This window comes from Pelodiscus sinensis, chromosome 5 (assembly GCF_049634645.1).
Source record: "Pelodiscus sinensis isolate JC-2024 chromosome 5, ASM4963464v1, whole genome shotgun sequence".
Taxonomy (NCBI): Eukaryota; Metazoa; Chordata; order Testudines; family Trionychidae; genus Pelodiscus; species Pelodiscus sinensis.
In genome coordinates this window covers 35,522,452-35,536,675 of record NC_134715.1, presented here as the reverse complement: position 1 = coordinate 35,536,675, position 14,224 = coordinate 35,522,452, and the positions used below count along the sequence as shown (strand labels likewise).

The 14,224-nt window shown below is 40.3% G+C and overlaps 1 protein-coding gene across 2 annotated transcripts in view; it reads right to left on the bottom strand.

Moving 5' to 3' along the window:
• Positions 1-14,224, bottom strand: part of SYNPO2 (synaptopodin 2) — a 110,433-nt gene that overhangs the window by 9,002 nt on the left and 87,207 nt on the right. For both annotated transcript variants that reach the window (XM_006112606.4, XM_025190685.2), the window contains exon 4: positions 10,841-13,023. In XM_006112606.4, the coding sequence (XP_006112668.1) occupies positions 10,841-13,023 (2,183 nt within the window). The remainder of the gene's footprint in view (positions 1-10,840; positions 13,024-14,224) is intronic.

Genomic DNA, 14,224 nt, shown 5'->3' with positions numbered 1-14,224 from the left:
ATACTTTGTGTCTCTGATAAGAAATTTAACTTCATGGACAGGACTTGCAAGAACAGGGGAAAAAAGTGAAACAAAATGGAATAGTTGTTTGCTTCTTGGGGCCAAGTCTGACACCCATTAAAGTCAATGAGGGTTTCACCATTGTCTTTTAGGGGAAAAGGGGCGACTGTTACTATTGTATGAGGGAAGAAAATACATCTCTCTTTTTTAACTAGTTTTCAACTTCATTTTACTATGGAGTTTTAAATGGATTTATCTTTTGCGAAACTAATCAAGTGCTGAGGGCTGATTCCTCTGTGTCTTGTTAGCTTTATATTAGTGTAACTTCATTGATTCAATTTGCACTGGTGGACCAGGCCCTCTATTCTTCTCATTATCCATAAAAGTAATACAGCACAGGCTCTAACAGTACGAGATTATTCACTGTGCCCTACCAATATGCTTCAATCCTTACCTCAAATTTCCATGCCCACTTAATCCTTGGCCTCCAGTTGAGACTTCTAGTTAGTGTTCCAGTTGGTGCCAATTATTGTGGTGGCTGTTGTATGGAAGACAGTGGTCCCCTAGCAACCTGTACACCTGTGTGTATATATGTGTGTGCATACACTGAAGTCATCATTTTGCAGTCACTTTCTCAGTTTCTATATAAGAATACTTCTATTTTGTCTGTGTCCACATTGTTCTGGAGTGGCATACCCTAGGCTATGTTGCAGAAAGGTGCTCCATCTGGTCATACATTTCATAAAATAGATTTGAAGGATTTTCAGAGAAGTGTGATTTCTGCTAAAACACAAGCATATCTCCTATGTTTTTCACTAGGAGATGTTGTTAGAATTGCTATTTGCCATTAATAAAGGTGGACCTGAACCAAAGCACAGGTCCTAAACATTCCTGAAATTGGATTAAAATCCAGATTTTAAAAGGTATCACTGGCTCCTATCAGTAATTGGCTGTTCAGATTCCTAGACTTACATCACAGGAACTCAAGGCTCAGACCAATCTCTAGCCACTAGAATTCACTCACAATTTATTTACCAGACAGTGTTAACTAAGCACAGTAATACTCAACTCTAGTTCTTCTTACTTTGTACTTCAGGGTCCATCATGCAGTGTTTATTCTGTCATTGCTGATCAAATGCATAAAACACAGATCACATGTGAAGCAGTGGGGAAAGTAACAGGCAGAGAGGGAGGATTTAGCAATTTCTTCTTTTTGTGAAGCATTACATAATCTTTTTTACTTCTCCCTCCATGTTCCCTATAAGCTGTGTGCCTGTGCAGCCACTCAGGCAAGATTCAAATGCTGCCCACAACTAGGCCTTTTGTTTCTACTAGTGGTGCATATTTGTACATAAAAAACATATACTGCACATGGATGGGAAAAAATCTGCACATGGATGGAGAAGATTAGAGGGGAATATTGTGCTCCCTCCAGCCAGAAAGGGAGCAAAGAAAGAGAATATATATGACATTAAATAAAGCAGTGGAAAGCTACAAAATAATCACAAGACCTTATGACATGGTGTTGCAATGTTTTCATCATGATGTTCTTTTATCACAAAGAAGTTGTGTGTGTGATGTTGCAATATTGTGACAAGTCAGAATGCTACTCTGTGATTAGTCTGTGCTTTCCCATGACTCTGTCTGAACCACTGCCCTGAATAGTTACTGAATGGAGGCAACGATACCTTGGTAAAAAGAGGATAAAAGAAAAAAAAAATTCTACTAAAATCATAGGGAATCCTTTTAGCTATACAGTAAATGGCTTCTCTTACACAGGAAAACAGTTGAAATGCATGTTACGTTAACATTTAAAAATGTAAAGTATTTATATAGTGTTCAATAAAGCAAACTTTTTTACCATTTATATATCTTTCATATATTTGATATGTATAGTCATATACACTGAAGCAAAAGTAGCATTATTCCCAAAAGTAATCTACTGAATTAGACATATTTAGGTGAATCAGTGCACACACAATTAGTGTGTGTGCATAGAAAATATGACTCTCTGTATGATTTGTGAAATAGTGCATAAGTATTTAGTAAACACCATAATATGGTGTTTTATTTGTAATATTCAAGGGCCTGAAGATTTTTTTTGGCCCCATAAAGATTTCTATTAGAGGAGTAGACATAGTATGTTTCTTAGAGGAAAGAGCATTTGCTGCCATCTTCTGGAATTTAACAGAAACAGTGTGAACATATAAGTTACAGTTAACGAGGGCAAGACACCAGAGAACATTAGAAAGTAGGCTCAGTTTGGCTGGCTGGTTTATGTTCTGGCTAGAAAACTATTTTTGATTTTAGCTGTGTAAGCTCTACATAACAGCCACATCTTACACTGACCAAAAGTAGAGAGAGATGTGTCTAGCAGAAGGCTATCCATCAGCGGTCTCAGGTATTTTTCTCTGGTTATGCTTATATTTGAACAAGAGTCAGTATTTTTGCTCCAAATAACCATTGTGGCTGGAGTCTGGGAGGTAAAGAGGTCTCCCTGGTGCCATCCTTGCATTCAGTTCATACCTCAGCCACATATTGTTTTTACACTCCTTAGTATGAAGTTGGGGTACATAGAAGAAAAGTCAGGAGTTCACCTACATCTGTGATCTCTCTCTGATCAGCTCCTATGAGCCACTCTCTCCTCTCACAAACACACTTTTACACATTGTTTATCTGCCATGGAAAGTGAGGGTTGCCCCCCACCGTGCATGGATTATTTTGAAATAGGGATCTGAAGTCCTAGCTGCTATCTCCTCTACACCATGGGGAAAAAAATTTCCTGCAATAAGTGTACAGCTGGATAGCACTTATCGAACATACCTCTTGAGTGGTTGGTACTTTTTCCTTTGACTTTGTCAAGGTAGTAGGTGTTGCTTGTGGGCGACGAAGTTAGAACGGTGATGTATCTTCCCAAGAAAATGGCTGGCGATTAGTTTATTCGTAGCTTTTGAACCCACTGTTTTTGATTTTCTTATTATCAGTTTGTTTCTTTGGATAAAAATTCCAATTTTGAGCTGGATAGAGTCATTATAAGATAACACTCTGCCAGGCTGCAATAATGAAGTCTTACACTTCTCAGGTCTAACTATAAAAAGTAATCCATAGAGTCTTGTCACATCATGTCCAGTCAGAGGCAATGTTGCAGCAATCTCTCTTTTTCCATAATGAATCTTTTTAAAAAAAAATTAAATATCATGCAAAGTCATGTAATATCAATAATAATCTTCCAAAGTTCTTCAGGGAACCAATGCCTTTGCTTCCTGGATACTTGCCCCATCTCAGAATGTACAATGAACTCTCCTTAGAGAGGCTGGAGCAGCTAAGCATCCCTGGAAAGCTGATGGCTTGCTGAAGCGATGTCCTGGATACTTGATACATAGTGCTCCTACATGATCTCTGTTATAAGGTTCCCCTATACTTTGTTTCCCAATGATCCTGACCCTCCTTGTACATATTCTCCATTTTGTAATTACTCACCCTTTGTGCTTTTAAGAAGAGTCTTGTGCAGAGGGTGGCAGAATATCACTACTGTCAGTCTGTTAAAAAATCTTTCCCTGCTGATTTGTACCCAGAAAGAACACCGCAATTCCCTTACATTTGAAAGCTAGATGTACAGTACTTGAGAAAAATCATAGCTGGTGATGGATATAACTAAGGATTAAAAAAAATTTCCTGGCATATCAAATCTAAAAGTTGCCTGGCATATCAAATCTAAAGGTTGCCTGGCATATCAAATCTAAAGGTTGGAAATCAACCAACCATTGGAGGGTTTAAATTGAAATTATAAACCACCCACATAACTTCCTAGGGTTCCTTTTTCTGTAAAGAAACCTAATGACAAAGAACAAAGGTCTTTTTTGGGTGATTGTTTTATTCTTTTTTTCACTGTCTCATATGCTTCCGGTTCTGACAGCTATCTTCTCTTGAGCACAGTCTATGCCTACTCATTTTGTTGTAGCTCACTCTCCTTAATAGCTCTGGCTTCCCCTAGTTCTGGCAGTTCTTCCTTCACACCAGTGCTCTCCCATGTGTCACTAACACTCCTGTCTGCATCATACTATCTCCCCTTACTTCCTATTTATTGTCTTTTTGCTGATACTTCAGACCAATATGTAGGGTAAGGCAGTACCAATCTAATTATTCTGAACCTTCATTAGAAAAACCAACAATAACAGTTTGGCAGAAAGTAAATGTGGAAGTTGGCCAGAAAAGGAAGAAAAATATTATTGCCTGGAGGGTTCATGATAGCGTAACCCACACACCTTCTGTCCCAGGTAGTGGCATCGAGACCACTTACAGAGAGAATAATGAATCTCTGCTCTCCAGCCTTAGATAATAGCCAGCTGGCTTTCAGCTCATTCGGTAGAGAAGGGGTGGTGGGGAATCTAAGGCCTGTCTTGCCTGGATCTGGTCCCTGAGCATTGCCTTTCTCCTCTGTCAGGGGCCTCTTCAGTGAGGATGAGTTTTTTGTGCTTCTCACTTGTGTGCGGCCTCCTCAGAGGGAGAGGGGGGCACTAGCCTCCTAACTGGGTTCCTCCTGACCACTGAATGGGCTCCTTGCCACCAGGCTGTCATCCTGGCTCCGCTTCTGGCCCTGGACAGGTTCTGGTTGCTGGGACCTTGGCTATCAGACCAGATCTGGTCCCGGCTAGGCTCCTGGCTGCTGGACTCCCAGCTTCTGGAGATCTTCAGGGGCTCTCTAATGCAGCAACATCCATAGTCCTGCTGGCCCACGGATGTTGCCAGACCAGAAAGTCCTAGACCAGAAAGATTCAAACTGGTATTACTCTACAAAATGGTTCCCTATGAATAAGGGCCAGAAAAGGAAGAAGTAAGTCTTACTTCTAACATCTAGTTATATTTTTACTCTTTATTTAATGTTGCATCCCCCCCAAAATTCTATGAGATAACTTTGCAATTTATTTCCTAGTCAGTTATTTTTCACTCTCTAGGAATACAGGAAAACTCAAGGCTCCTACAGCACCCTAGTATTGACAGTGGCTTTCAGGATATCTTCCTCTTTTTTTAACTTAAGCTACAGCCTTGTTTCCTGACCCAAACTTGACAGCAGGCCCAGACAAAGAGTTTGTGGGGCCCAAAGTGGTTGGCTGCCCCGTGCAGCCAGGCAGCTCCCAGCCAGGTAATGGGGTAGCATAGGGCCCTTAAGGCATGGGTCCAAGGCAACTGCCTTGCTCGGCTTGCTCTAAAGATGGCCCTGCTTGACAGTACGAGGGTCAGTCAGGCTGTTTTCAGACCTGACCTGACCTGACTTGTCTCAAGCTTGGAATGGCAAGGCTCCAATCATCTCCTCCTGCTCATGTGGTCGGCATGGCAGTGGCTGTATGCCACAGACCTGCCAGCTGCCACCAACTCACTGTGCTGCATGTGCAGCTGAGTAAGTGTATCAACAAGTTACGGCACCTCCTGTGCCACAGCACACAGAGGGCAGTGAAGTGGCAGTAACAGAGGGAGCGCACAGCCACTGTTGCATCAATACTAGGGCAGCAGGCAACCAAAGATGGGTTGTGAGCAGGATGATAAGCATCAGGAAGCCCTAACCAGCCTAGCCCCTAGACTGAGATGGCACCACTAATAAAGGATTGGGGAAAGTGCTGTGTCTGGGTTAGCTTGGGTCTGAAAAGGACTCATTCGGGTGAAGTTCAGGTAGGCTGTCCCTGGGTCATGTTCAGGTCAGGCCTTAAAATTAGGGCTGAGCAGACTTCTAACCCAGGCTGCACACATTTATTTTGGAGGCAGACCATTTGAAGTTGGTGCTGTTTGGGCAAACAGCAGCATTTTAGGGGGAAAAAACCTATTTAGTTCAATTGCTTCCATGTTCCTAAACCTTCAAAACTTGCTTCTCCTGGAGAAATGTTGACAATGAGACTCTAGACTATTTGGTGTCCTTTGATGTCTCAGAAGAAAGCCAAAGACTGAAAGGCCATGGAGCCTCAGACCTAGAAATGATCTCTCTAGCACTGCTCAATGCAAAACACTGAAAGTCCCAAACACAGAGTTTTCACTTTAGCTTTTTCAGCAAGAAGCCAAACATTTCCATGGGAAGCAGGTACTTTCCAAAGAAATGTTTAGTTAGCCAAAAATTGAATTTTGGTCAAAATCCCATCATCACCACCACCACCACCACCAGTTTATATGGAAAAAATTCAATCAGCCTTATAACCTTCATGCTCAGGGTTGAAGCACATTGGCAGAGAAGGGTAGCGTAGCTTGTACTGTTGCTGCCTGTGCTGTGGAAGGAAGGATAGACAGCCTAGAACATTGAGTTTGTCTGTCACATGTCATGAGAACTTTATTTGTTGTTTTAAAAAGATCAGGAAAAGTTTTAAAACATTTCACCTCAAGTGTACAGCGTTTCTGAAGAGAGACAATTTCCTCCTTAGCCAATGTCATTTCCAATTGACAGGCTGAGGTGGCAGGGGCTCAGGTGAGCCCTTTGTTATCACAGCTACCTTTCATCATGATATAAGAGAATCTTGGCTTCCTTTTTTTTTTTTTTAAACCAAGCGTCTAACACTTTTCCTCATAAAAGAGACTTGATATTGTAAAGTGATTGCTAGGGTTGAAAGGAACTAGCACCTGGGCATCAATTTTGCAACAAGAGGATGGTGGAACCTAAGGATTCTCCATCTCCCATTTGTTATGGTGACCCTACCCCAAATCCTTGAACTGAGCTCTATGCACAGTGGTGAGGCATGGATGGGAATTGGGCAGCAAAACACAGAATGTTCACTCAGTTGCAATCACCCCTGGTAAGGTCATGCCAGCTGCTGCACATGGAACTTCCCTCCATGCTTATCTATCAGCTGTGCTAGGAACACACAGAAGATCTTGCAAGTAGTCCTCGCATAGTCCCAAGTCCTGCACTCCCAACAGTACACCAGAAGAAATAAAAGAAAGCAGAGCTTTAGTTGCAGATTGTGCAGCCAGCCTTTCTCTGTGGCAATACCTGACTGCACTGCTAAACCAGCCAGGAGTTTGAATTGGCAGTAATGGGAGGAGCCTTGATCCTTATCCTTTTCATCCAGTACACCACTAAGAGAGAACCCTTTATTCCCACATGCCCCAGCTAAAGGGTACCATCAGGAGTTAGAAGGATATTTGCCAGGTTCAAAAATAATGGGACTTGCAAGACTGGGATAATTTTCTTGATAAGTTTGAGTTTTGAATTGAAATATCTGATTTCATGGAAGCCTCCACAGAATTTAACCACTTATCGCATCCTGAAGTATGGAGCATAATTTTATGTGGTAATAATTAAGTACAATGAAAACAATATGAAGATCTTAAAATTTTTTTGAACCAGATCATGGACATATTGGAATTATGTCTGCTGTGAGTCTGACTTTGACTTTCATAATCACAGTCATTGTGTCCAAGCCCATGTATCGTCATCAGAGTACATTAAAAATAATTAAATAAAGTCAAATGGCTCCTTTACATAGCAACTACTTGTGTACTTGGCACATAGTGGATATCAGCTCTGCCTGAAACCCTCTACAGCCTCTAATTTAAACCTGAATGACAATCTACAGCTGTCCTCTACTGTCTACTTCTCAGGAGATGACATTACAGATGAAACAGTTAATTTAAACAGTCTGGTCTTATGCTGAAATGCTATAGTTTTTGACTTACCTTGCTATTGGAGATGGACTTGAAGCAAACCCTAGATCCAAATGACTGCATGTGTGTATGTATGAAAGTATGTGGTTGGGGAAGTGTCATGTTTCAGAATCTGAAACTCAATTCAGAGCTAGATGAGAATTTTTTTTAAAAAGTGTAAGTAGATCACTAGTCCCACTGAAAATCATTAGACTTGTGTTTTTTACTTAAAAGCTTCAAAAAACCCACCCCCATTCTTAAGGTCTAGCTCCTCCTGTATCACTGCAAAGGGTCAAACCAAAAGCCTGGAACTGAACACTATTAGAAATGCAAAATCCGGAAACAAATCCAAATTTGCAACTTGAATTCATGTCTCTTTTGGTTAAAGTGCGGCTATGCTAGGCTAAAAATGATCTTCTAAGATTGCAGCTATAGAAGCTCACTTTTTGCTTTTTTTTCTGTATATACGTGCATGATTTCACTGACAGCCTAAATGCATTTTTAGCTTGTCTGTATGCCTGCATGCAATACATATAAATAATTTTTTTTTCAAGTGAATTTAGTGCTAGTGGGATGTGCTTGCTGGGTTGATGACTCAGGAAACTGAAGACCTCTCTTTATATCCATCGCTTTCTCATGTTGCCGTGCCAATATGGCTTATTACTCATCGGGGGGGGGGGGGGTGATCATTTCTGGGGCTGAGAGAGAGTAGCCCAGTCTTCACATCCATTCAGTCTTTGTCCTCTATGCTGGTACTTCCAGCAAGAGTGTCTAGTTCTGGAATGCTGGGTGATAGACAGACCTCTGTATTCTAGAAGTCGGACTGAGACCATCTATTCATTTCACAGAGCCACTCAGCATGACTTCTAGTAATTAGTAACCTAGGCCACAGTTGAACTGGTGATCAAGAGGTGAAAGGCACTATCCATACCTGCTTGAGTTAAAAATATAAAAAAGCTAAAAGTCTTCTCATCCGTGATAGCATGATGACAATATATAAGCATCATACTATTCAGAGAATGGCTTTTACTGGAGAATACTATAGAAGCATAGTCTTACAGGGACTCAAGTTATTTGGCATTTTTATCTGTCTAGATAGCTAGCTATTTGCCTCAGAAAAGTGTGACACCCTACAACCCTTATCTTTGGTAAGAGTAAAGTAAGTTCTCCTGTGTAAATATTATCTTTTTTTATTTGTAGCTTACTGAGGAATGTATGTAACTAAAGTATTTAATAGTAGTATGACATTATATGACAGAGAAAGAACGAAAAAAGATTATCAGTCTAGAGAGTAAGTGAAGTGCCTGGGGGAAAAAAGGAAAACACATTGGCAGTGTATACATATAAATGAAAGAGAAAATCAAACAAGTAAAGAAGAAAGGAACAAGTTTAATGGTAGAGGGAAAAATACAGCAGATTGACAGTGGAAAATGAATGAAAATAAGGAGATCACAAGAGGATTAAAATATTTGTACTATATGCTCTTGGGCAAGTTGTGTTTGCAATATACTTCTCTTTACTTTTCTATGAATACCTGATTGGTTTTCCTGCTGTTTCCAGCAGTTATCCTTAATTTCTAATGAGACCTGATTCACCCAAACTGTGGTCCCTGATTGTTTTCCCATCAGTGTCATAATCCAAAACCCACTGAAGACATTGGGAGTCTTTCAAGTGACTGCAGTGGTCTTTGAATCCAACCTTGATGAACTTCATTGTCAGGGAACACTTCATTTTTAGGTGTACAGTAAAGGTTATTGTTTTTAAACTAAATAGCAGTTAATTTTCTCATGGTGAATAGCACTTTGCTCCATAACTGGTTCTACTGGTTTCAATGGAACCTCTTAAGGAGCAAAGTGCTACTCAGCATGAGTAACAGGGTCAGAATCTGTCCCTTTTGATTTCAACTGGCCTATCTGACCTGGAGTGGGGTATAACTCAGCATGGTTATAAATGGCAGAATCTGGCCCTCTCTGAGTAAAAAGAGTTTTGCATGGTAGCACTGCCTTGATCCTCCTGGTCCACAATACATGAAGTAAAGGGTGAAAGTGCAGGAACAGAGTAAAAAGAATAACAGTTGAAAAAGCATTATAAAGCCTAAAATGCAAACAGGAAAATGTCTGTGCAATACCAGCAGAAAAGTGAGGTAATCATTATGACATCATTATATGCTGATTTATATGGCATGTCTGGTTGCAAAAATCAGTAGACTTATTATGTATCCCTTCAATTCTTAGTCACTGAGCTTTCATGAGAAATTATTGCATCATATCACAACTGCACAATCCAGATCATCCATCTTAAACTGTTCAACAATCCTACTTTACTGGCTTTTGTCATGAGTTATTTTTTGGTGACAAGGCAAATGGTTATTAAAAATACGCCTGCTCTTGAGGGGTGGAGTGTAAAATTTCAGTTTCCTAAAAATGGAAAAATTTTAACACCTTTTTCCAGCCACTTTCCGTTTTCCTCTGAATCAGTCTTTTTCCAAAATATTCCAACATTCCTTATGGCACATTCTCTGTGAAATCAGAGAAGCAATTCATTATTTTGGATCAGAGTTGATCCACATAACTTACATACTAAGGCCCTGATCCTGCAATCAGAAACCTGTGGAAGAATCCTTGTGCCAATGCACAATCTTCCACTGACGCCAAAGAGGCTCTGTGTGGGGCGCAAGTGTTCATCTGTAAAGATCCGGAGAACAGGGCCTAAAACTGTATCTATTCTATGTGCTACATTAGTAATAGATATTATTATAAGGCACCTTTAAAAAAATAAATCTAAGCTCAATAAATGTTTAATTTTACTCAAACCTTTGAGCCACCAAAGCACCTTTCAGAAAAACAGTATGTTGGCTAATTTTTTTAAATATAGGGGATACTACTCACTGTTATATTTGTTTTTGTCTTAAAGCAAAAAACCGAGCATCCTGCTTACTTAATACAATAGTATGTGTCCAATTCAGGGCATCATATGTATAAACAATATTCATAAGTATGTATCATCTTAATTTTATATCCATTTTGATTCACTTAAAATTTTTAAATATTTTGGACTCAGATTTGAGGAGATACATGTGAAGTTATTAAGTAAGCTAGGGACTGCTATGGGCACTTTTGGTGCGCCAGATCACCACTGCAAACAATTCATTGGAAGCAAAGTGGACACTGCATTGCAACTACAAGATTTACTCTTCAATGATTGATGGTTTCCACACCTGAGCTGTGACACCAACTTTCTTAGCTGAGAACTTGGGCCTTGGAGCAGTAAACATAGAGGATGTGATTGATTCTTGCTTAGAAAATGAAGGGTAACCACTAGGCTCGTAGGATTCATTTACAGGGGTAGGAGCGTTTGACTGGAACAACGGTTGTGAACTGTAGGCTGGTACGGAGTACACTGAAGATGCTTGGACATTAGCAGAAGGACCAGCACTGAGTGGTCTTGAATGCAGAACATGTTTTGAGGCAGACACAGAGTCGAACTTTGTGGACTGCTTAGTTGGTAGGCCTTCCTTAGTAGCAGAAGGAGGTTGAAAAGTAAATAAAGATGCATTAAGCTGATATGGCTGATGCTTCATGACATCCAACGCACTGAGAGCTTTCTTAGGTTTTCTTTTGGTATTTTTGGTAACTGCAGGTGACTTAGATTGGGATTTGGTAGCAGCAAGAGGGTAAGAGGGGGACTGGATGGGATTGTAAGCAACGGGTGGAGGTGCTCGAACATTAGATGAATACTTCCAACAAGCAGGTAAAGATGGAGTTGGAGATGAGGCCCGAGCCATGTGGGCCTGCACAGTTTCTGAGTCTACCACATACTTCTCCATCCGAGATTGCCTTTTGGCAAATAACTGTGCTCCTTTTCCACTAAAAGCTGGTGGCATCTCAAAGGCAGGCCCCATTCCTCCAGCAAGTGCAATATTTCCAATTGGTGTAGTAGGTGTTTTGGGTGTATAATTTTGTTTTGATACTGCTGCTTGAGGTCCTTTAAAAGGACCAGCTATCTTAAGAGTACTTGGAGGCCGAGGAGGAGGATGAGCAGGCTGTGTTAGTTTGATTGGTGCAGAAACTGCTGTTTGGGGTGAGTTTGGAGTCGGGAAGGCAGGTGGCTGGGTAGAAGCCACAGCTGGAGGTGACCAGACTGGTGAAATGGGAGTTACAGCAGTAGGAGAGACTTTGACTGAGGGCTTTGGAGCAACGGGAGGAGGGGTCTTTTGTTTTGATGCTTGAATCTGCATGAAATTACAAGCTTCTGCTCCCAAACTAAGGTAGTCTTCTTCAGGTCCCGATTCAAAGCCAGCTCCAGTACTTCGTTTGCCTTCTTTATTCTGTACAAGTGACAATAGGGCAGGGTTAGGACTCACTTTTGGAGGTTCTTTGAAAGTAAACATAGGCTTTGCAGTGCTTCTTTTCTTTGCCTCTTGTAATATCCCAGTTCTTATGGCCGGCACTGCAATCCTTTCATCTCTGGATGCTATCTGCTCTGTTGACTCTGTTGGTGACCAAATAGCTGTCTGAGGTCTGCTGGCCACTGGACTTGCTACTGCTGCATATAAAGCTTGAGGCAGTGGGCTAACTGTGGAATAGGAAGGGGGTGCTGGTAAATCTGAGAGAGGGCTAGTCACATTTCTTGTTGGTGAAAAAGGTGCTGCTGCTCGATTCTGAATCCCAGGGAAAGGTTTAGCTGTTCTGTTTAAAGATGTTAGTTTTTGGGCATCATAAGATTCTGATGCTCCTCCAATGCCATTTTGTTGGACCATATTGCCATGACTATGGCTCACCTCTATGTAGCTTTTGCTCACGCAGCTCTGCTTTTTTGATGTTGCTTCCTCCTTTACTGGATAGGATGAGGAGCTCACCTGTTTGAAGCTTTCTTTTAGGGCGGTTCCCCTTTGTACCTCTGCATGCATTCCATGCAGCTTCATCTCTTCTTGCTCAGCTGTGATCTCATCCATTCTCTGCCGTCGCTTGGCGAACATGAGTGCCCCCTTGCCCTTGCTCTCTGGCAGCATCTGCATCTCGTCTCCACCTTTTAGTTTCTTTTCAACCTCAAGCAGACCAGTATCCCAATCAAATGTCACAATCTGGCCTTCTTTGTCAATGTCAGAGAAGAAATCTTCATCTATTTCTGACTCACTTGTTCCAAGTAAAGTTATCTCAAAAGTGTTTTCTTTGTCACCTTCACCTTCCTCTTCTTCACCCTCCTCTTCGTCACGTTCTAGTTCCCCAGTGCCGTAGCTGACTAAAGTGTATTTCCTGGCTCTTTGGCGACGCTTCTTGAACATCAACACTCCCTTGGAATTGGGATTGGGAGCTGCCGTCAGCAGCAGGGCAATGCTCTTACATTTAGATTTGGCTTCTTTCACCTGCTTCTCTGACAGGCTTTGACTCCGCCTAAGTCCTACGGGAAGTATCAAAAGACATATTTAAAGTGACACACTACACAGAAATATGTGAAGTTGTCTGACTACAAGCATTGCAACCTCTGTCTGGAATATAGCTTCCTAAATGTGCTGCTCTCCAGCATATATTCTGTCTTTTTTTTTTCTTTTTTAAATACTGGAACCTTACCTGGCAGCAGAACTGAGTTCATGTCTATAATTTTCATGTATTTCTATGTGTGTTTGAATATAGATATAAATCTATAGAGAAGGGATTACAATGAATCTTTTTCTGCAGTAACTACTGTGGAACAAATTCCATAGCAATCATTCTTTGTGAGACATGCCTAAAAAAAAATACAGTTTTCTACAGAATTTCCTTAGATCGACTTACAAGAACTTTTGTGTCACATACCTATTTCTGTCATTACACACATTATAATATTCTACTTGTAAAATCTCTTATGTGCTATATATTATACATAATACATTTATATTTACTAAATTACAAACTCACATAAAAATACATATAAACTATGGATATAATTTCAGTCCTGCTTGCCACTGAAGTTGGTGATAATTTAAGCATTGGGTTTAGTGCAAACAGGTTTAGACCTTTAAAAGGAAGCGTTTTCTGAAAAAGTAATTCATCATAATATGGCATAAATAACTCCTAAATAGTATTGTATAGTATATTATCTTGCCATATATCTGTTAATGCATAAATTAATTGTCTTAATAATTTACATGGACTGTAGTTGGCCTTACTACACATTCTTTTCTTAATTTTAAACAAGTGTGCAGTCCCACTCCTTTTGAAATTAATGATCAATTCCAATTAACTTAAAAGGGGGTAAAAAGGGATTGCTAGTATATTATGCATGGTAGTAAAACAGGAATTTTTTTTACATCTAATATACATGTAATAACCTTGTTAAATAAATGTATGTAAAGCTTACTATAATTACTGATCCTTTCAAACATACCAGAAAAAAAAGGAACCTCACTCTTCTTTTGTTGAAGACAAGTATAATTTTACCATTATATGGATGTGAGCATAACCAGAGCCATAGTTTTCACAGAAAACTATAAAAGATTATAGAACATGGGTCCAATCCAGCAAAACTTCTACAGGACATAATTTTGAAATCCTCTGCTCTTTTCTTATATAGGCAAAACTGTTAGTGAAGTCACCAGAGGAGTTTGTCAGAGTAAGGGCTG